Here is a 23,293-nt window from a genome sequence, read left to right as displayed (position 1 = left end):
TTCCCTAGCCATTGCCATAGGTGACGTCACCATTGTGGTTGATGGATGAGATGATGACACACTGCTCCCATGTTTGCCCACTGACACGCAGTGATGTTTTCGGGACATGTGCTAAAGGTGTTGTTTTACATCCCCCCATCATAGCTCCTAGCTAAAAACAATGACACATGAAATTCTGCTGACAGCAGACTTGCAAATAGACACATGAGTTATAGTGTGGATAAAGGGTTGAAACCAGCTCATCAACGCGACACTACCTCCCTCTTGTGGATGAGCCGAGGCATGCAGCCAAGTGGACACAAATCTGCTGAGTGTGGGTGTGTAGTGGGTTGAAACCCAGAGTCGCCACTGCAATAACAAAATCATATAGGCCTATGCCAAAAAAAACAAGTAAACCTTGACAGCATAAGATATTAAGCGGTGTGGATACATTAATAGATGCAGTCTCCTTCATGACAAACATTAATCTCCCACGGCAGGATATTTGTGAGGTCACAACACTTGTGTATGCAAAAAAAAAACACATTATGACAGAGTCATTTGACTATCATGATTGGGAAGGAGAAGTGACAAAACCTATTTAGGGCCTCAAACCCATGGCTATTAGTGTAAACAACTCAGTCATTAAGTACAGCACACTCCATCCAACGCACTGCCACTCCCCCCCCAGTTCAACCAATGCTCTTGCTGCCTATGGATCTTGTGACTCACAGCAATCTTAAACCAGGGCAAACATTTCAGCTGGCATGTGTGAGAGCAGGGGGAGTTGGAGGGGGTCATTTCAAAGAGCAGCAGGATGGATTTCTCCATTACCGAACACCTCATAAAAATCTGTTTGCTCCATTTCATTTCACTGAAAAAAAAGCAAGTCTACGACTGAAAGGCTTCACCTTATTTAACAAAGTTCTGCTCAATGTCAGGTTGCCATTACTTTGCTATGGACTAAAGAGAAGACGGTGAAGAGACAAGGAAGTCCGTTTTTTCTTTTTGCTCTTGCAGTAGGGTAGAAGTAAATGACAACGGTGTCAGACTGTTTTGGTTTGAAATGTCAGATTGAAGGAATTAACCCTCATTGACTTAACACCCAAAGTGGTGAGGCTGAACTGAAAACAGTGATTGCAGTGAGATATAGTCTCCTACTTTTGAACCCAAAGTAATGTTGGGGTATGGAGTGTCCACATTACATGGCAGAAATACCAGAACGGAAAGAAAGAGTGGAAACCGTATAGCATAACAAAAAATATTTTACTAAAACATAACATTTACAGTTTTCATTTCCCCAGACAGAGCCGTACAGAAGCCACACAAGCCTATGGGGATCTCAGCGTTTTACTGACGCTAGTGTTTTCAGAGTGCCTTTCCCCCCCACACAGATTTTTTATGTCACTGACTGTATTCTCAGCCCCAATAAAAAAAGGACAATAATAATTAAAAAGAAAAAAAGGACAAGCATCATTCTCAACATTCCCACACAGCATTGTCTGTTAGCTCAAAGTCTAAGCTGGTTAACTGCATGCGTATAATGAACCTAGGCTTCATAGAGAGGGATGGGAAAAAACATTAAAACAAAGTAAATAGTACATCTTTTGCACGCCCACCTCCCCTCAGTCCCCCCCCCCCCCCTGTTTTCAACCATGCCCAAAAGGCAACTAGCTGACCTGCCCTCCCCATGTCACTACCTATACTGCAAGTTCTACAAATGGGGTTCCAAACACAAGAGCAGCTTGAAGGTTAAGCGTTACAGACAATAACAGCCAAGTTGTGAGGAGCATAGTCGAGTCCGTCCGGTAGCAGCCATTTCATTAAGAGAGTGGTCAAACATTTTTTTTTTAATTTTTTTTTTTTTTTAAATGTAGCACCAACACCCTCAGATTCAAGTTATATCAATAAAGATTCTGGATGATGCTAACCGATGCTAACCGATGTTTGGAACCCCGACACCTGTGAGCCTAAAGCAAGGCTTGGGCGTCAAATATGGCAGCCCATCCACAGAGAAACAGAAAACAACCATGTGTTGTATAGCAAGCGATATAAGCTTTGGGTGCTGTGAAAGTGGGATGAGCAACCAATGCCTCACCAACGCCTCTTGAAATAACCAAAAGGTCTGCAGTAGTCTGTAAAGTTGTGGTTGTATTTTTTTTTTCTCACTGAATATATTCTTTATTTTTTTGCTTTTTTTTATTATTATACATTTTGTCTAAGACAGTGTCCTTTAAATGCAAACGAAGAAAGAAGGGGTAGGGTCTTGGCAGAACGAGAGCAATTTACACTCACGCTCCAAATCTTCTTTTTCATGGTTTTCTTTCTCTTTTTTTCTTTCTTGTTAGACTTCAATGTTGTTTCCAGCATACAGCCTGGTCCATGTCCGAGCTGCAGAACAGAGAAGAAGGGAAAGTGTTCTTCAGAGCTACCATAATACTGATCACATGAGCTGGGAGGGTGATGTGGTACATTGTGCAATGCAATGTTAGCAACAGCAATGTTTTTTAAATCCCAAATACGTACGTGACCATATTGAGGTCTTCTATTTATGAAATTATTTCATCATTCAATTTTAAATTGCCTTCGGTACACAAGTGCTCTGAGCTTGCCCTAAGCAGTAATCCAAAGAAATTCCAAAGATCGATGGAACCATTTTGTTAGGAAGAGATTTTTCTCTAATCACCAACAATTTAAGCTGTTCACACAAATCTACTTTTTTTTTAAAAACAATCCTGGCAGCTCTGTCTCTGTCTCTGTCTGTCTGTCTATCTATTAATTATCTCTCTCTCTCTCTCACACACACACACACACACACACACCCTTTCTTCAATTTCTCCACACCTGTGTTCTAAAATGGATATGTTGTGTCTGACTGCAATAGTGCTGGTGAAATTGGTCCACCGCATGGAGGTGAAGAGTTCAGTTATGATTTAACCAGTACGTCAGACACAACAATAGCCCTTTGTTAGTAAATATGATTTAACTAGTACCTCAGACACAACAATAGGCCTCTGTTTGTAAATACGATTTCACCAGTATCTCAGACACAACATTGGCACCTATTAGTAAATATGCATTGCTGTCTTTCAATGCAGGGATATCATTTACCATCCCCATGAATATGAGTGTTATATTGCTTTTATACAACAGTTTTACTACCAGCGAATTGAGCTTGATGACAACAGATTTTGATTTCTTTCGTTTATTTTGATTATTCATTCTCAACCACCCAAAAATATTTCTAACCAATGTTGCCACTCTCTAGCCAAATTGAGTCAATGAGGCTACTTACCCGTTAATTTGTGCACTCGTCTTTTTTTACGTTATAAGTTCATTTGTACATTTGTGTTCTCCCTTTCCTCACTCGAAAACTGTCAAGTGTAACGTTACAAAATGGTTGCCTGCCATCCTGGTCTCTCACTTTGAATGAATAGAATGTTGATATTGTAGAATTCAACGGTTAAAGTATATCAAACGCAGAGTTATTACTAAGGGGTGTGGTTGTGCCAGGATATCCCCACTCATGGAATGCCACTTGTCCACTGAGTAATTCTGCTTATACAGTTACACCTTCAAAATGATTTTCCATTTGAATTTTTGGACATTTTCTAATATATCTTTACAGAACCTGGGTTGCCAATGTCTAGTAAGTCACAAGTGTGAATTATGATTATTATTTTTTTAAACGTACTTAGTCACAACTGTGACAGAGGATACACACAAACACACCTGTTTCAATGGCTTGGGCTTCATTAGACTTCCACTGCTCTGCCACATCATTTGCGAGAGGGTCGTCTGGGTTAGGAGCACTAAGTAAAGCCTGGATGGACAGCAGGACTGTACGAATCTGCAGGGCTGGGGACCATTTATCTACAGACACGAGGGGGGGGGGAGCAGAAGATGAAGAATGGAACAGGAGGGAAAAGGGCACACAAAAACGCTATCTTAGTTAAGCTGCAAACCAAAATAAGCAACGTAAATGGCATCTGTTCCTTATATTCTGTGGGTAATAACAACACACTCTGATTGTAAGACTCAAATTGGTATTGAGGAGAGGGTGCTAACACAGGATACTAACATAGGTGAAGGGATTCCTGGCATAGCAAATAGAGACACAAACACAAAAATGACCAATCGACATCTGGCCATACATACATACATAATGTAATGTAATATCTGGCTAGCATTACCTTTTAAAATGTCTAGACATATTCTTCCCAGCTTGTCCACGTTGGGGTGGTAGATTTTGGTCATAAACCGGACTTTGGGGGCTGCCATGGGGTACTCCTCAGGCAGAAAGAGTTCAAGTTTGAAGGTGCCCCCTTCGAAGGGGGAGTCCTGGGGCCCTGCGATCACCACATGGAAGTAGCGGGCATTCCCTTCATCGGGCTCTGCTTTGATCCCCGGTACAGGCTCTGCCATCAGGCGCTGTGTTTCCTGTGCAGACATGAGTTCATGGAGATGTATACATTTGTATGATACAAATACAATATCCAAATCTTCACTAAAAGTAAGCCATGTGTATGCTGCATTGGGCTTAAAGCGCTGGACACTTGGTCAGGTTTTCACAATTGGCTTTATTAGTGAAGGAAATCACCATGGAGCAGGGTCAATGCTCACCACGCAAAACAGATGCATAGTCTAATATAGTGTTACAAATGTAGACTATATTAAGTCTTAAAGTCTAATTATTGTCTAGCCAGCAAATCCATGTTCTTCTTGCATCCTCAAGTGGATCCTGTGCATCAGCAATAGCAACCATGAAAGATATCCGAGTTTCCACTTTGCTTTAAATGTCACTTTTACTTAAAACAGGTTTTGCTGACCAGATATACAAATTTAAAAAATCAACACCCCATAACAATTATGGAATACTGAATGCACTGAGTTTAAGCAGCAGTGTAAAGTTTTGGTCTAAAATTTGTGAGCTGTAAAAAGGTTGTGCAAACAACATGGAAGGAAGAGAACAGGAAGTTGATCCTGCAAATGATCTTAAAGTCACAGTCCGGTCACATTTATTTCCTAATTTTTCTCTGAGAAAATTTACTTCAGGTGGAAGTGGTGTTATTTCATTCCGTTTAGCTAACCTGACATAATAGCTAAGCAATGAACACACATCACTGCAATAGCATAGAATGTAGTTCAATGAGGGAGAGTGTAAATCACACATCACTTACATACGAAGGCTGTTTCAAGCAGTTTCATTTTATACAGAATTCACAGTTGAAATATTAGTCAATGTGCAGTAAAAATATAAAAGCTCCAAGGGCCCAAAGAGCCACTTGTATTTGGAATTCACCTTACATTCTGTATGACGAATGCAAACAATGAGTGAATGGGAATGCAAACTAAGTTAGAATGTCAGAAAGGATTGATCAATTAAGGAGAACAGCTGGTGTTTTGGGCATTCCAAATCATGCTAAGTACAGTGTTCCAGCGCGGTCCACAGCTAAACCACTTTACACATCTTGCGGATTGCTAGGCAAAAATATCTGTCTGGCTAACGCTTTTATCTCTTAAAGCTTGCCAGACTAGAGCCTATGTCCAGTAACAACCGAGTTGAGATATAATCTGGCAACATTAGGTAACATCTTAATGAGCACTGACTGGATCGACAGTGCAGAAATCCGTACGACTAATAGACTGGTTTTCTAAGATAAATTGATCTAGGGGGGGGAACGAATTTTCCTAAACCTATGCACCACCAGAATAGAAAGGGGGTTGCTGTTTGTCGTGCAATGTAGTAGACCTACTAATTTACAATTGATACAGGTACAAAAGACAGCATTATTTTTTCTTGCTAAACTTCCTACCTCTCCTAGCATTTCACTTTCCATCTAGTACATTTTATCAGCAAATTCCTTCCTGAAGAACTGACCATTTATTCAAGAGATGTTCTGTATGCTACGTGTTTACGTCATATTCGCATTGTGTAACGTAAAGTCGAAAAAGCACTCTCCAGTCTAACTCCTTGATGAAAAGCTGGCCTTTCAACAAAGAGCTTCATTAATTTATGATTTTATCAGGATACTTGTCTGACCACATGATCGCACCTACAGCTGCGGGTCATGGTCATTTTGCCTTGAACGGTTTTGAGAGGTTGATATTAATTTCAAGTCCATTCCGTCCGTAATGCGTTTTGCAGCAACCCATAGTCTATTACTTAACGTAACGCTAAACTCTTGTACTGGTAATATATGAGAACACGTTAGCTATAGCTATCCATCACCGTATTTCATTCATTTCCGAGACAAGGCTGCATGACCGGGCCTGACAGGGCGGAAAACAGCTACCTATCCACAGCATTAGCAAGCTAACCACACCTACCATGTTCCACCCCAAAGTAACAAGCTAAGCGTTAGTCAGCCTGCTAGGTAGCTAGCTAGCATCACCGGCACTTCAACACAAATAGTAGATCTTAAAATGTACAATGTGCCAGTGTATTCCAAACAGGGACTCGCTTTAGCTGCGTTTTCAATTGATATAATTAGCCAGCTAGGACTGATCTCCGCCAGTTTCGAGGGGTGCCACCTTGCCTGCGTGCGCCTATTCGCTAATGGCAACTAACGTTATCTGTTCACACAGGACAATCAGCGCTAAATTTGAATGATTAAACGTTATAAGAGACAAGAAGCCTCTCCCCCCAAGTTGTCGTATGCCTATCCGGCCTATTTGTGCGCCATATTTAGCTGGAGAGGATGGATTTTCGTTCAACCTGTTTTCTGACCAAACGAAAATAGCTAGGTAACCCGCAAGCCACAAGCCAAAACTAAGTTAGCTTGACGCCTGTGCCTTGCACGTGCCCTTCTTGTTTTTATTTGCATCGTACGGACTAAGCCAACAAGACTGGCAAAATATGGTACACAATTTCTACTAACCTTAATGATCCTCCGAGGCAACCCTGCCATCTTGTCTTAATACAGTATGTACGGTGGCCCGATCACTACGTTAGCTAGCTAGCTAGAGAGACGGCGCAAACGCACAACTCTTCCGGTGATGAGTGATACATCACCAGCAAAAGTGGGCTGGGAAACGTATTTCTTGCTGCACACTCAGCACTAAACGGAGGGAACATCCACATTAGAAAACCCATTCACTTGCGTGCCACCAATTTTTTTTTTTTTTATGATGGACAAGGCTACTTAGTCCTAATTACACATATTTAAAACAATCCTCAATAGAAAATCTATTACATTGTTTATCTGAACATAACGTAGAGAGATGAGAGAAACAAACATGCTTCTTCACAATATGAAACTGACAGGTCTACAAGACACTTCTGTTTACATACACATTTTATTGGACAAAAAAAAATCCAAGATTCAAGACAATTACATAAAAAAATGGGTCCAGGGATATCTAGAAATATTCCAGGTGTATCTTCATTTTCTGTCTTTAGGAGGATTTTTGGATATGCGCCTCATGCGATACCTGAAAAAAAAGAAAGAGAAATAAAAGCAATCTGCAGGTTGATGTTGAATGTTCAAGGAGGTATTCCTAGGTGGTGACAAACCTGGACAAGTTAACTCAAAGTAAGTGGTAAACCACCAAAGATAAGCTTTGTTTTGCTAGGGAAATGAAGCCATAGGGCTCTTCTATTGGGAAGTTATCTAGACGGTTGTGAGTAACAATTTGCTGAATTTGACAACAGGTGTATTGTATTTCAATCGCGGCCTGCACCTGTAACTACATGTAATTGCAGAGCACTGAAAACAAAAACTGCTCTTTCACTGAATACTCACTGTCCAATTGGGTACCACCGGTGCTTTGTCGTGTAGAACATCTTACTAAGCTCCTCGATAGTGGGAGCTTGTTTGTTCTTCAGGCTTTCTTTGCTAAGTCGATCTTTTAAAACCTGGTCATGGGTTTCCGGTGGGTTGGTTAGGGGATCAGGTCGAGGAATAGGCTGATCAAAAAAACAAATACACAATTGAATCCTGTTTTATATTTGTCTCACTACAATACTGTGAATGTAAAACACAAGCAAATGATAATGGAAGTCTTTCTTGAATAGCAATCCACAATGTGTATTTTTATCAGACTGGTTGCACTGTTAAACCTACAGAAAGCAAATAAATAAAATAGATAACACAAATAAATAGCAGTAACTGAGGTAGTCCAGCAATGATGCTGTTAAGAAATTATGTTTGCGGTTTAACCTGCAATTACAAGCCATTCTAACCACAGAGCTGACATCATAGAGGCACAGACATGGAACACCAAAAATCTATTGAAAAGTCCATGTGAATTCTACAATACTTTTTCCAGTCCCTCCATTGATATTAGGCTTTTTTTCTATTAGTTAAATCTCAAAGTCATACTTCTAATCAATACATGGACAGAGTTCAAACAAACAGTGAAAGTACTCTGGATTATGCTTAGATTGTTTTCCTGTAGTAAGAAAGAGGACTGTTAATGTTATCTAGTCTTTATGCCAATATACAGAAGGTCTCCAGATCAAGAAATGAACAGGTAGGATGGATTACAGATTTTAACTAAACTTTGCAGGTATGCAGAAACAACATGGCAACCTTAATCTCTCACCAGCCATTAAACTAGATTCAGGTGACTTTTTCCAAAAGCTCAGGTGGTCTGTCAGTGCAAGTCTCAAAAGTCACAGGTTTGAATTTAGAAATGTGAGGAAGAATGACAGGACTTTACACAAACTCGTCTTAATACATAACCTATGTTTGACAAAAGCGTGTGCCTCATTCATTTGTGTTTCTTGATTATGCAGTACTGGCAAAAGGAAAGTTTCAATCAACTCTGCAAAAATATTATGACAGATGAGGTATTATATGTATGCATATTTTAGATTTATACTTTGGAACCCTTTACAAAAAGCCATTTTTCCAAAGGTTTATTCACTGGTAATGATTAGCAACACTTTAAACTTTAAACATGGCCACAGGATCCCAATTACTCAAATGACCCTTACTGTACACCATATATGCTCTCTTATGGGTTTGTTATCAATTCTATGCATTTCTAAAGTATAACCCAATGTGATGGTTCTCACCTGGCTTAACTCGTAAGGAAATTCCACTGAGGGATGATAGCATACAACTGTTTTGCCATCAGAGGTCACACCAATTTCCACGTTACTGGGGACAACACAGGGTGAAACATTGAGACTGCTGCTATTAAAACAGGTACAATTGTATGGCTCACACAAATATGTAACGTCAAAGGTGCAGCGTACGTCGTGTCTGCTGTTCAAAACAAAAACGCCTATAGACTTCGACTGAAGATGCAGTTCTGAATCCACACCAAAGAGACTAGCACACAAAACTGCATGTAAAATGCAAAGGACCACGGGGCCAGTATCACTCTCGTAGTTAATTGACATGAATGAAAATACTATCGTTTGACAAAGACAATACACGTGTTTATTTTAACAACTAACTGATCCAGTTGACGTAAAATGTTACCTGTCGTCAATCGCTGGTCCCCGAAATGTGGATTTAGCATGAATGGGATAAATGCTTATACCTAAAGGAGACATAGCGTGTAATTCATGTTATCAATAATGCATTTGACAAAACATTAATGCTAGTTAATAAAAAAGAAAATGGCAATGTCAACAGTTGACATTAGCTAGGTTTCTTTCAACCTAGAATTCAATGAGCCTGACTATTTATTCAGAGCAAATACGTCTTCGCACACAACCTTATATATTTGTTGTCAACGTATATCACCAACAATATATTTTCTCCCACTTACCCTTTACATATAACAAATTTGGTCCAGTCGAAAACCGTGGACATAAACATTTTAACCTGCTAAGTATTCCTTGACCCAAGATCGCAGCCATGATGTGCCGCTTCCATGTGACGCAAGTGTGTTACAACTAAATACGTCCGTGTGTCTCAATCTGGGCGAAAAGGATCCGGTCGTTTTAACTCTATAGAGCGCGTCCAGAGATATTATCAATTGCAGATTTACAAATCATTTTACAATAATAAGTATGCGATTGCACGGGCAAACACATATTGATCTTCGTTCGAGATCTGTTTTTATCATTATTATTTTTAATTATTTACTGTTAAACTGTTTATTCAATTGTTATTATTTACAGAATTGTTATTATTTATTTACCTAACATTCAGTTTGGGTGATACATTTAAGCTTAGCCTACTGTTTATTGTAGTAATAAACTGTTTATTCATGAGCCATCTATTTAACGCCACAAGTGCCGTGCCCTTACTGTGCCACTAGTGCCAATATTAGAGGTAATTTAATAATTTCATGATTCATCATATTTTCCTGCAATATTTACCACTCTAATGCATTCTTATATCCAATAAAGCACACACGACGAAATGACGTTTCTCAAATTGATTGGCCATCTTGGTGAAAAATATTATTTGAAATGTGTTTTAAGATTTAATTGTGCATTAGTTTTATTATCACACATTTGCTCTCCAGGTTTGTATATGTGGATGGAGGAAGGAAACTTCACTGAAAGACTTGAGGATCCACCAGGTAAGGAATAAATGCCTGGCAGGAGTACAGCCCCGTTAAGCTCCTTTCAATTGAAACTGCTACAAATGATTGCTTGGAGTGACTTTTGTTGCCATGAGCTCACCTTGTCTCACGTCCGTTACATCATCAGGAGATGAATGACCTGCCGTTACGGTGCAAACCCATGACACCGTTACGAGCGACGCGATATTCTAATGATTCTAATGATATTCCATGCTGTCTGTCGCTACCATAGACATATATATATATTATATATCTATATATATATCTATATGTATATATGTCTATATGTCTATGGTCGCTACACGATGGTAGTCATAGACATAGTATACTATGATGGTAGTCCTTGTTGTCGCTACACGATGGTAGTCCTTTGGGGGATCGTAGTCCCTCACATTGCGCATGGTCACACACAAACGGTTTACGGCATAAGGCTCAACATCAACATCAACATATCTGGCTTGTCTTAACGCATAATGTAGGTTTATTTAACGTAATATTTAATAATGTTGTAAACGGTTTAAACGTCAACATATGGGGCTTGTCTTAACGCATAATGTGGGTATATTTAATGTTATATTTAATTATGTTGTAAACGACTAACAGCATAAGGCTCTACGTCAACATATGAAACGAAACTGGGGAGAGACTTTTTGATCCTCCACCTCATCTGTTTTGTCCACTGTGACATCTTCTTTGTTTTTAAATAAATGGTCATGTTTTCAAAAACCTGGCTTTCGTCGCTTTTCTCCATGATTGAAAACGGATCTGTCGTTGTGACGCATGCGCGCGCGGCTTCGCTGTCGACAGCAGTCGACAGTGTCGCAAAATGACGCATGCGCAATGTGAGGGACTACGATCCCCCAAAGGACTACCATTGTGTAGCGACAGTCCTCTACCCGATAGTAGTCCCGCACATCGCGCATGCTGAGACACAAACGGTTTACGGCAGAAGGCTCAACGTCAACATATGGGGCTGTCTTAACGCATAATGTGGGTATATTTAATGTAATATTTAATTATTAAAAGTGTGGAGACTGTATTCCGCTGTCTACAGTGTCGCAAAGTGGCGACCTTCTACTTACCGAGGGAGTTTGGCATTGTTTTCATCTGTGCTGTTTACATCCCTCCGGACGCTAATGCTAAACTAGCATTAGCACAGCTACATGTCTACATAAGTAAAAGACTGGCCACACACCCAGACAGCGCCTTCATTGTAGCAGGAGATTTTAACCGAGCTAATCTCAGATCTGTGCTCCCCACAGTGTGACACTAGACCAGGTGTACACTAATGTTGTTAAGGCTTACAAAGTACAGTCTGACTCCCACCTAGGCCTGTCTGACCACCTCTCGCTGTTCCTGTACCCCTCATACCAACAAAGAATAAAAGCGACAAGGCCTGCCACCAAGTCCATAACAGTGTGGAATGAGGATGCTATCCCTCAGCTACAGGACTGTTTTGACAGCACGGACTGGACAATATTTAACAGCCTGGAAGCTCCTGTTGACCCAAAAATGGCACTGGAGGAATACACATCTTCCGTTATGGACTACATCAACTTCTGCGTGAACAATGTCACAAGGAGGAGGACTGTGAGAGTGTTCCCCAACCAAAAGCCATGGATGTGCAGAGAGGTGCGTACACTATTAAAGGCCAGAGACGCAGCCTACAGATCAGGTGATGCTGAGGAGAGGCATAAAATCTGCAAAAGCCAAGCACAGGCAACGTGTTGAGCAACCTTTCCACACTCACACCAATCCGAGACGTAGGGGAGGGAATAAGGGCAATCTCGGACTACAAAGGGACTGCGTCATCCCCCCCGTCCAGCTGTGCTACCCTGTCTGAAGAGCTGAATCAGTTCTATGCACGGTTCGACAGGGACAACACTGGTCAGCTGCCTCTGCCCCTACCCTCTGACGCTGCTGCACCCACTCTGAGCCCCCACGAGGTCAGACTCTGCTTGAAAACCATCAACCCCAGGAAAGCGGCAGGACCAGATGGTGTGGCAGGCCGCGTACTAAGGAATTGCGGGGACCAGCTGACAGAGGTTTTTACAGACATTTTTAACCGCTCTCTAGCCCTTTCACATGTCCCCCCATGTTTCAAAGCATCAACCATCATACCTGTGCCAAAAAAGACTGCGGTCACATGCCTGAACGACTATAGGCCAGTGGCTCTCACCCCCATACCTGCTAAATGTTTGGAAAGGCTGGTCATGAAACACATAAGAGGCATCACACCAGCTTCCTTTGACCAACACCAATTTGCCTACAAAGCGAACAGATCTACAGAGGATGCAGTAGCCCTGCTGCTTCACACTGCACTGGAGCACCTGGAGCTAAAGAACACTTACATCCATATTCTATTTATAGACTACAGTTCTGCTTTCAATACGATCCTTCCAGGCATACTCATCTCCAAACTTCAGGACTTAAACCTCAGTGCTACACTGTGTAACTGGGTATTGGACTTCCTGACCAATCGCACACAGAGAGTACAACTGGGGAAGCACCACTCTTCGAATTTGACCATCAGCACTGGCGCCCCACAAGGTTGCGTGCTCAGCCCACTATTATACACTCTCTACACCCATGACTGTACTGCCTCCTGCCCATCCAACTACATCTTTAAATTTGCAGATGACACAACAGTGCTTGGCCTCATCTCCAACAACGATGAGGCTGCCTACAGGCAAGAAGTGGGAAACCTGGCAGCCTGGTGTTCTGAGCACAACCTCAGTCTCAACTTAAAGAAAACAAAAGAGATGATCATTGACTTCCGGAAGTCTGCTCAGCACAATCACCATCTCCCACTCTACATCAACGGGGAAGAGGTTGAGTGAGTCACCTCTTTTAAGTTTCTGGGTCTAACGCTGACGGAGGAGTTGTCCTGGGACAACAACACAGCTTCCGTCTTGGGGAAAGCCCAGCAACGCCTCTTCTACCTCCGGAAGTTGAGGAAAGAACACATTCCGCAGAGACTACTGAGCAACTTCTACCGCTGCGCTATAGAGAGTGTGCTGACATACTGCCTGAACGTATGGTTCTCCAGCTGCACAAAGGCGGAGCAGGCAGCCATCCAGAGGCTGATTAAAACAGCGGGCAGGATCATCGGAGCAGAGCTGCCCGACATCTATTCCATCTCCTCCTCCCGATGCCTGCAGCGTTCAAATCGCATCCTCACGGACCCTTCCCACCCTGCCCATTATCTGTTCCCGCTACTCCCGTCAGGGAAAAGGTTCAGATCAACAAAAGCGCGCACCTCAAGAATGGCAAAGTGCTTTTACCCTCGTGCAATAAGGCTTCTCAACAGCTCACCCAAAACCACCCCACCTCCCCCCCGGCCCGGCCCGCCCCCATAGACTGCACTCTTAACACTCCACCCTGCAACTATTGATGCACCTCAATGTATATATTTCTTTTTTTTTATTTACTCAGGGATATGTATTTATCTATTTATTCATTGTTATCTATTATTATTTAGCTGTGGCAGTTAATGTCCACAGCAACTTACATTTTTAACTGTCTGTTGCTGCCTCTACTGTCTCGTTGTTTTTGTGACAATGACAAATAAAGTACTTTGAACTTTGAACTTTGACTGATCGGTTAGTGCGCATGCGGACTACCATCGGGTAGAGGTCTACCATCGTGTAGCCATAGACATATATACGTATATGTATATATGTCTATGCGTGTAGCGACACATGCATTTCAACGGGAGCCAATCCATTGTGACGTAGACCACCGTTTTGGGCGACGCGACCGATAAAAGTTGGAAAAGGTTGAATCCTATGCAAATGAGGAGCGATTTTTCCCGGCAGCGGCCAATCAGATTGTTTGGTGTCGTCTCTGACAGTTTGAAAATGATATTTCCACACGCTACAACACGCCCACTCAAAGCGATGGAAGCGTATCGCGTCGCTGTCATGGGTTTTCACCGTTACTCTCTGTGGCTGTTTCTGGGCCATGTGTTTAATGCTGTTAAGCTTTGCTAGGTAATTGTGATAAATGTAACGTCATATGACATTATAGCTATGATGCTGATTAATTTATGATACTGATTAATTCATGTTATACAAAGCAAATATGCTCCAAGAGGCAGATTCCTGGCTGACTGTGTTCAATCTAAACTGCTAATAGTAACCTCAACAATAATTCAGATGTGTTAGCCGTGCTCACCTGACTATCATAATGCACATTAGCGCCCCGGCATTAGCAGGCATTCAGCTCTATTAACTGAGCGTCCTAGTGAATCCGTGTGTGGGATGGCCTGAACTATTTTGTGCCTTTTGTATAGGGTGAATGGTCTCCACTATTTATGTATTATATTTGTATCAATTTAAATTTAGTTAAGTGACGAATTACTAAAAAATTGCGGACATACGTTCTCCCTCCCCCCATTTGGGGCCCAGGGTAGTCAGTTCCACTTTCCCCATGCCCCTGGGATTGAGGGGAACCGAGAGCACAACGTCAGACGGAGAACATGAACGCTAGAAACTTCCTAGCAACGGTCACGACAGAAACCTGGCCTATACCCCATAGTGGAAATTCCACAAGAAATTCCATGGACTTCTATGACATCACTGACATAGAACATGGAATTGTGTCTGCCAGTTCTGACCAAAACTCAAGAGATAAATGGTGGCTGTCACCCTACACCTCCACAGAAAATGCAGCAAGATTGCCCCCCAGCCTATCGATGTGATGTAATACTGGCCCCATCACAATACACTACTGTGCCTCCTCTACGTCCTGAGAGAGAGCAAGAAGAGAGGCATCGAACGCATCGGCCGTCTGAGATTTACCACCCTTTGAATATTCGTTCTTTGTCAGTAGAAGACATAACTGATATTGTTTCTGACTGGGTGAATACCAAGACATTCCTTTCCAATGTACCTGCTAAAGAGTTTCTGCTGACATCTACAAGCAATGACGTCATCTTCTGCTATTCCCTTGAGACATTCACTGAGCACAGGTCAGTCTGCATGCGATTTGAGCCTCAAATTAAAGACCTTCCTCAATCCAACAACCCTGATAACAAAGAACCTCGACCCTGGATGGTGGTTGTCTCACCTGTCAAGATGTTTAGTAACCAGGTGTGCAACTACCGCCTAATCAACACAGACCAGCACAGGGGTTGCCTTTTTTGCCAGGAGCAGCAGTGGGTACCATGCTCTTGCTGCAATGGAGTTGGCCACAAACAATGTGGCATGTGCAGGGTACCTCAGGGGTTAGGAGCACGGTCAAAGCAGTGCAGCCAGTGTCACGGGAAGCGACAGGTTTCCTGTGCAGCTTGCATGGCCCTGGGTCGTGTGTGCTGCAAAATGTGCATGGGAAAAGGACGCTTGTGCTACTTCAAGGAGTTGCGCGTGGAGTACCGAACCAAATTGGAACACCATCTGATGAATGGCTGCGGGGTGCCAGAGAGGAAGCTGCTGCAGGCAGCTGGGGATGTGGTCCATGCCAGCATAGGGACCAAGGTGAGGCCACTCTCTGAGTTTTCATTACCTGAGGTGAATGTCACCTCAGAGCGGATGGTTGAAGCATCCCACCAAAGGTCGCCGGACTGCAAGGTCATCCAGCAGAGGCACCTCCTGAAGGCCGTGCCAGTCACATTTGCCCAGTACTACTGGAGAGGCGAGACAGGAGGCTTCTACATCTATGGATCAGATAACCGGGTGTACTGGCCAAACTACCCGCAATGTGGACATTTGGATCGCTGCACCCTTCTATAGTTGTAACAACCCTGAAGCCTTAGCAAAGCTAAGTACTTTTGCTTCTCTTAAAAGCAACCCTTTTAAATACTTGAGATTTTCTTCACAAATGCAGAGAAACTAATTATGCAGAAAAAGGTTCATTAAAATCAGACATTGATTTATTTTCCAAATGTATTATTTGACAATGAAATATGCACTAGCTCCTCTGATATGCTGGCAATAAAATGTACAAACACAAAAGAGGTTTTATTAACCTATTACAGTTTAGGTAATGCAATCAGTGGTTATATCCACTGCAAACCTGAAATATGCAGGCCAGGCTAAGACACTGAGAGTCATCAAAGGGTGTCCATGTAAGGACTGCTTTTTTTCCACTGATATATTTGTCCAGACAAAATCTTCTTTATAAGTCTTTTCTGAAAGTCTTCTGTTTCATGTCCCTTCGTCAACACTTAACAGTGTGATTAATATTATGACAGGTCCACATAGTTCAGCTAATGGTCCTTTGTTTGTTGTCCAATGGACAAGTCTCTTGCTCTTGAGTGGATTTACTTGTGTAGCGATGGTTCGAATGTGCATCTTGAGGATTTAAAGGACGTCCATCTCTGCTGCGCTGCTGCTGGAAGCCTCAGATGAGGTGTTTGCTACTAACCTCTCCCGGTTCCCAAACACTTCAGTGACTGAAAGAAAAGAATATATCATAAATAAAAAGAAGCAGTCAAACACAATCACACACGTTTTTCTATAGCTACACCGTTACAGCATGGTATCAAACACAAAACACCTGAGGATGAGACTTCTAATGTGTCTACAGTTTCTACAGTTTTCCGAAGAGGTCGATGAGGAGGCAAAATTAGCTATTGCAAAAAGTATTCAAAAGAAAAAATATGTCCTTATGGAATGGATAGATGGCTAACTGAATGATAACATTTTGCAACAACAGAGCTGGTTGCTATAATACATAGTCTTTAAAGATGCAGTCTGCGATTCGGTTTTACAAAAGGTTGTTGATATTTTATTTCAACAGCCAACAAAACTACAGCCCTCACTTCCGTGCTCCTGAAGCATCGAGTGTTTGGTATTAGAATCGTGAACCCCACCTTTAAACAACAATTTACACATTCATGTAAACAGCATGACGTTTCACCATACCTGCTGCGACATCACTTATGTCCCACACACGAAGCCCATCTTTTTGTCCACCAAATGCATAAACAAAGGGGAGGTCAGGACTACAGGCTGCACAAAACAGTACTCCCTAGGGAAAAAAACAAAACAAATTCAACTATAAACATATGTGCTATTTAGCTTTCACTTACAACTGTTGTTTTACAACCACCAAGCTTTATCAAAGCTGAGCTGTAAAACCTGCCTGAAATGCACAGGTCTGTGTGCAAACACACCCCACTGGTTTCACAAGCAAAAGGGAGTTTAGTTTAAAGGAGGCTGCATGTCAGTATAGAGAGAGTATAGAGAAGTTAGAAACTCCTAGAGTTGGCGTTTGTCACCGTGCCTTGAATGGAATAGTGTTAACATTGAAATAAAGTGTACATAACATAAATTACTTGTCAGACTCTTCTATTGTTTAAAATTGTCACGTCCAGGCATAGAAGTTAACTTGACAATCTATTTCACAGGTAGGCTTAAGACATGACTCAAATATAAATCTGCTAATAACACAGACACAATTTGCCATTAGATAGCAAGCTACAGTTATAGCTTCAGTTGTTTAAAGCACATCGTGGGCTAGCATGACGTGCTAATCATTCCTTGCAATACATTTTTATAATAATAATAACCTTCCCTTGCATGTTTTTTATCAGCCAAAACATTAAGCAGAGCCCTGCTTTTGTGTGCTGACCAGCTCCACCGATTCTACATTTTTCATGCTCTGTTCAGGTTACTTGGTAGTGTGAGACTATTTTGTTGTTTTGGCGCTGACCCTCTCTTTCCCGACTCCACCAACCCCACCTTGCACCTTGCCACTGCCACACTGCCTCAAGCACCAGTTCGCCGGAATTTGTCCCAGTGTAATCAGTGGGCCAAAAGTCCCCCTTGCCACTGGCCCAGAGATGGCGCGATCAAGCCCCAAAAGTCAACGAAAGCGCAACTGGCCTTGACACACACTAGCTCGCCTGCATTTGGTCTAGTAGTGGAAAGTCAGCTAATGGAGTAAAGTAGCTCAGGGTTTAAGGTCTGAGGTTTATGTAATAGCTCAGCCCAGCTCAGTTATAACCGCATCCAAAAATGTTATTAGTGGCATGTGATTTTCAAATATGGGTACAAACCATTTTCATGTCCCGAGAATGAACAAGACTGGGTTTGTCCCCAAGAATGTCCCAGATCTTCACATGTTTGTCAGCTGAAGATGTGACCAAGCATCCTTTTATTTGACTGCTCAGGTCCATACCTGTGGTAGATGAAATCAGTCTTATCAGATCAGTCATTCTCTGTTTCAAGTCAACTACATTGAATGCTCTCTGTAAGGAATAAATGCAAATCCATGCACTATCCTGAATTCCATGACCAGATTACAACAATGAAGCCTCCACTCACCTGAGACCTCTCCATCATGAGCTCTGAGTGTAAACACTGGCTTATCGGAGCGTGCATCTAGACAGTAGATAAACCCATCTTCTGTGCTTGCCTGGAAAAAAAAGAGAAAGAAAAATATAGGACATGTTTATATGACATGGAGGATAAATAACAACCTATAGTCAAGTGTGCAGATGTTTGTTCAACCAACTTCACTAAATAAACTCTTTATTTAGACTCTTGAGCGTGTTAAAGAGGGCTTTCTCACCAGGAAGTTGAACGGAGAAAAATGATTCCATACAACTCTCTCAACCTGCCCACTAAACCTCCAGACGCGATGGCTGTTGTCTGGGCTTCGACAGTCGTACAAAACAGCAGACCTGGGGAACGGGAATAGGAGGGTAGTTAACACTCCACACCTATATTGCACAGCATATTTGTCCAAATATTTTGAAAACAAGATGTAAGCAGGTTTTTCCTCTTCTGAAGACCAACCTGTCATAGGATCCAGATATAAGGGTCTGAGCCTCAAAAGGGTGGAATTTCAGAGTCTGAACCTAGAACCAGACAAATAAATTCATCAATTATTAATTTATAATCAATTTATCAATAAAACCAGCACTCATCGCATGGCCAGATTCGTTGTACATATGTAAGGATCAATGCCTTTTAATGGTTGCGCATATGACTGAAGTATCTATACCTTATCTGTGTGTTTTCTTAGCGTTGTGGCTGGCTTTCCCTGTGTCAGATCCCACAAGATTACTGTCTCATCGGCTGATCCACTTGCCAGAACATTCCTGTTGGTGACAAAATAAATGTCAGTAAAACTAAGACAATGATCATTTAGTCAACAGAAAGACAACAAAGGATGACAGACTGGGAGTTCTCACCGAACAAGTTTGTTCCAGGAAATATCTAGAACGGCATCGGTGTGGCCTTCAACTGGTTCTGCAGCAGCAGCCTGCAAAACAGCCGTGTGCATCCAAACATTAAATATACAATGAGCTGTGTGAGCTTAGTGTTCTGTCAAGTGCAATTGTAATTAGAGAGGTGCCGTGTTGAAAATGTGTTTGTGGTTGGTCAATACTGGAATACCGTTCCTATTAGAGTGGGTGAAGACGTGTCAAGTTCACCTTTTTGCCTTTCTTTTTCTTCTTCGTGGCCTTTTTACCCCCAAGAGAGAAGGCTGGCTCTAAGCAATCCACCACATCCAGATCCCACACATCAATCACTGGAGTCATGTTACCCACTGCTGCATAGTTTGCTGAAAGAAAAGTATTAAGAAAACTCCATGTCATGCTAAGCATTACAAACGCTTGTTCTAATGTATGCAGTGTAAAGCAAAGTATTCACCCTAGCATAATAAAAGTTAATATGACTGTTCAGTCTTGAAAATCTGAAATGCATCAACAGAACTTTATTGAGAAAAAGACTACTCTTCACCAACTCACCTAGAGTTTCTTCAGGGTTGGGGTCAAAGTTGAGCCACTCCACACACAAAGGGTAGGCAGGCAAAAGGATGTCATGATGAACATACATGGAATTCTCCTCTGCATTGTAAACTGGGTAGAGTAACATATTAGTGTGAAACATTCTGCATCCAATAAGTTTGGGTAAGTTTGTATTCAAACTTTTTGGAGAGTTTAGTTCAGGCTAGCCCTAGCTAAAAGTATTGGAACTTAACACAGTTAAAACTAGAATACCGTAATTTACAATATGATGTTTTGCTTACTGTGAATCTCCAGGTTACAGCAGTCCTTTTCAGCCTTGCCTGTCACGATGAGATTGTCACTAGGTTTGATCTGAAAGTCCTCCCGGTCGTACTGATCCTAAGGCGCGCACACACACACGCAGACACACTCAGATGGTCAATGGTTCACTTTCATATAGCCATATAGCATTCTCAATGTAACTAGATTGTTCTGGGATATGTAACTGTCACTCATTGCTCCTCATCTTGGACTTACTGTGTCTTTGATGGTGATGTAAGGGTCCTCCTCATTGGTTCCATATACAGTGAGACCAGCTAGACTATCACCAAGGTTGGATGTTACTGAAACAGGGAGGAAATCACAGAGAACATCAGTAACAAACATACCTAAGAAAAACACATTATTCTTTTATGGGACAACTAAAAGGGGATTACCAGTATCTTCCTCGTCATATTTGTCAAGTCCATACTCCGCTAATTCATCCTTGTCCTCTTTTTCAACTTCATTTTCACCCTCTTCTTCCTCATGGGGTAAAGCCTCCGTCTCCTCACTCATCTCCCCACTACCCATGCCTTCATCCTCGTCACTGCCGTCATCACACTGCCTAAAAGCAAACCAAAAAAAAAGAAAAAACATAAACACCGTAACATCTTACAGGACAGGTTTAATTATTTAACAAGCAACAAAGCTAGCAAGTATGGATAGCAATGCAGTAGTAACCTAACTGTAGTTGACTTTACGTGGCTGACATTATACAGTCTTTCAGAGGACACCTTCAGATGTGAAAAAATTAAATGAATACTGCAATAGATATCTCGGCTTTATTATCACTAATCTGCATTTGAGATGTAAAATGCTTACGCCAGTGAGTCTTTAGCTTCAGCTATTATACGCTGTAGCTCTTCTTTGCTCAGCTCCACCTGAAAAATGAAATCACACAGATAAAGAATATTGGACATTTAATAACAATGCAAATATACTCAGTCTGACAAATTTCTACAATGCAACCAACGCCAAATGCATGACATATATCGACATCCTTGACACAACAGGTTCCGAAAAGTTAGCAGACTGTAACATGCTAACATACTACTTACTTTATCAGGTGTTTCCTTTGCGACTCCTCTTCTCACCCACCCAACACAAGTTATTTGTGAACTCATTATCGTTGATTAAATCTGATTTCTTTATAAGATATATACGTTATACACAAGAAATGGCATGACAATATCAGTAATACTGCTTAAATGTATCACTGTTGACACGCCAGCACTAGCACGTGAAAAGAACAGGGTCCTTTCTGTCGTGAAGGCGGCTATGACGTATTTTAGCTATCCAATATTTTGCCTGAATGCTTAACCATAGACATACCGGTATGTGCTTATATGTCTATGCGGTAGGAAACGACTGCTGAATCTGATGAAAAGACTGCTTCTTGCCTGGCTATTTCTAGTCAACTTTTTTAAACGTGTTGGTTACTTTTTACCTTCTACATTCCGAAATATTTTGCCAAATACATAGACACACATACACAAATAGCCTACCTACATACATGTACATTCATATATTTGTATGGAAAGGTGTATGGTGTCGTCTATGTGGTATTACAGAAAGCCTCTCCTTTATAGTGCCAGACAGGTTCGTTAAGTTAACAAAAAAAAATGCATACCACTTAATATATCACATGATTTATTTTTAATTGTGAAATACACAACATACAATCTCAAGAATTGTAGTCTATATGACATACAGGTAGATAGATTGAACACACGGGAAATTAAGGCACATGGCATTATACAACTTATAAAAGTATGTTTTTCATTGTTAGTTGTTCACAGCCATTTACATCAGGGGTTTTCAACTGGTTTTGTCCCAGGGACCACCATTCTGAATAGAAAGTAATTTGCGGCCCACTGATGTGCATGCAGGCGCGTGCGTGTTTGTAACCGCCGCCGCCACGCCCCCTCCTCCCGCACAGATCTTCTGCCTATTACAAATAAATATGTGAAATTATCAGGGTACATCACTAGCCACTACCACGCCCCCTCCCCCTGCACAGATATTCTGCCTATCACACTTAAATATGTGCAGTTATCAGGGTAGATCACTAACCACCGTCACCACTACCCTCCCCCTTCGCACATATTCCGCCTGTAGCACTTGTCAGTGTAATTTCTTCGATATTTTTCACGATATTCAAGAGTAATCTGGAAATGTGTTGAAATCAATATAGGCTCATGTCGCGGACCCCCTGCAATGCCGTCGCGGACCACCAGGGGGCCACGGACCCCTGGCTGAAGATTTACATGAACGTCGGTAAAAAAATCTATGTTTTGCAGGTGACATAATACAGTCAATCATATGTGATAATAAAAACAACTGAATACGATTTTAAAACCGTCAACAGCAACAGTTAACTATTTAAGGCAATAATACAAATAAAATAAAAATTTTAATTCTTGCACTCAAAAGTTTACTTGACTCATATAGACACATTGAAGCTTTAATAGGTGAGTTACTTATGACTCTATGTAGAAACACCTCAGCTCTCATTGTAGTTCATCCTGTTATGCAGTAATTGTACATCAGGATTAGGATAAGCAGTTTTACCTTAAAATAACAGCTTTAAAAAAAATTGGGACGCTACAATGACTTTTAATATGGAGAATCGTCTCCGTGCCATTGCCATACCAGGGTCCGTAGGCATATTACTGCTAAATGTAGGTTTGCCTGAAGTTGCCCGGTTTCTACTGTCTGCCAAACTAGTAAGTAGCTTATTTGCCGTCTTGCTTTGTCTTGTGTTGCACTTACTTGATGTTTGACTGTGTTAGGACAGTTGTTGACTAACTAGTTTGTCAT

At 41.6% G+C, this 23,293-nt stretch overlaps 3 protein-coding genes across 4 annotated transcripts; all 3 read right to left on the bottom strand.

The window, feature by feature from the left end:
* Window positions 1-1,226: 1,226 nt before the first annotated feature.
* On the bottom strand, window positions 1,227-7,009 carry ube2nb (ubiquitin-conjugating enzyme E2Nb). 2 transcript variants are annotated; one of them, XM_012824510.3, is made up of 4 exons: window positions 6,861-7,009; window positions 4,173-4,419; window positions 3,712-3,852; window positions 1,227-2,370 (listed from the first exon to the last, which is right to left on the bottom strand). In XM_012824510.3, exons 1-4 carry the CDS (start codon window positions 6,888-6,890, stop codon window positions 2,324-2,326), a joined length of 465 nt encoding a protein of 154 aa, XP_012679964.1. In that variant the 5' UTR covers window positions 6,891-7,009; the 3' UTR covers window positions 1,227-2,323. The 2 variants fall into 2 exon arrangements, with proteins under 2 accessions (XP_012679964.1, XP_031438541.1); XM_031582681.2 differs by lacking the exon at window positions 6,861-7,009 and adding an exon at window positions 6,310-6,708.
* Window positions 7,010-7,259: 250 nt separating this feature from the next.
* mrpl42 (mitochondrial ribosomal protein L42) lies at window positions 7,260-9,857 on the bottom strand. The gene is made up of 5 exons (XM_012824456.3): window positions 9,706-9,857; window positions 9,414-9,474; window positions 9,002-9,086; window positions 7,725-7,888; window positions 7,260-7,413 (listed from the first exon to the last, which is right to left on the bottom strand). Exons 1-5 carry the CDS (start codon window positions 9,794-9,796, stop codon window positions 7,365-7,367), a joined length of 450 nt encoding a protein of 149 aa, XP_012679910.1. The 5' UTR covers window positions 9,797-9,857; the 3' UTR covers window positions 7,260-7,364.
* Window positions 9,858-16,324: 6,467 nt separating this feature from the next.
* On the bottom strand, window positions 16,325-21,751 carry pwp1 (PWP1 homolog, endonuclein). The gene is made up of 15 exons (XM_012824486.3): window positions 21,532-21,751; window positions 21,296-21,354; window positions 20,869-21,038; window positions 20,690-20,775; window positions 20,455-20,551; window positions 20,174-20,284; window positions 19,856-19,986; window positions 19,613-19,683; window positions 19,423-19,519; window positions 19,215-19,276; window positions 18,988-19,099; window positions 18,741-18,831; window positions 18,473-18,594; window positions 17,337-17,442; window positions 16,325-16,864 (listed from the first exon to the last, which is right to left on the bottom strand). The coding sequence occupies exons 1-15, from the start codon at window positions 21,595-21,597 to the stop codon at window positions 16,773-16,775; spliced, it is 1,473 nt and encodes a 490-aa protein (XP_012679940.2). The 5' UTR covers window positions 21,598-21,751; the 3' UTR covers window positions 16,325-16,772.
* Window positions 21,752-23,293: the final 1,542 nt, after the last annotated feature.

The sequence above is a fragment of the Clupea harengus genome, chromosome 16 (assembly GCF_900700415.2).
Source record: "Clupea harengus chromosome 16, Ch_v2.0.2, whole genome shotgun sequence".
Taxonomy (NCBI): Eukaryota; Metazoa; Chordata; class Actinopteri; order Clupeiformes; family Clupeidae; genus Clupea; species Clupea harengus.
The sequence above is the reverse complement of the archived record's forward strand: the minus strand, read 5'-3'. Positions and strand labels throughout refer to the sequence as shown.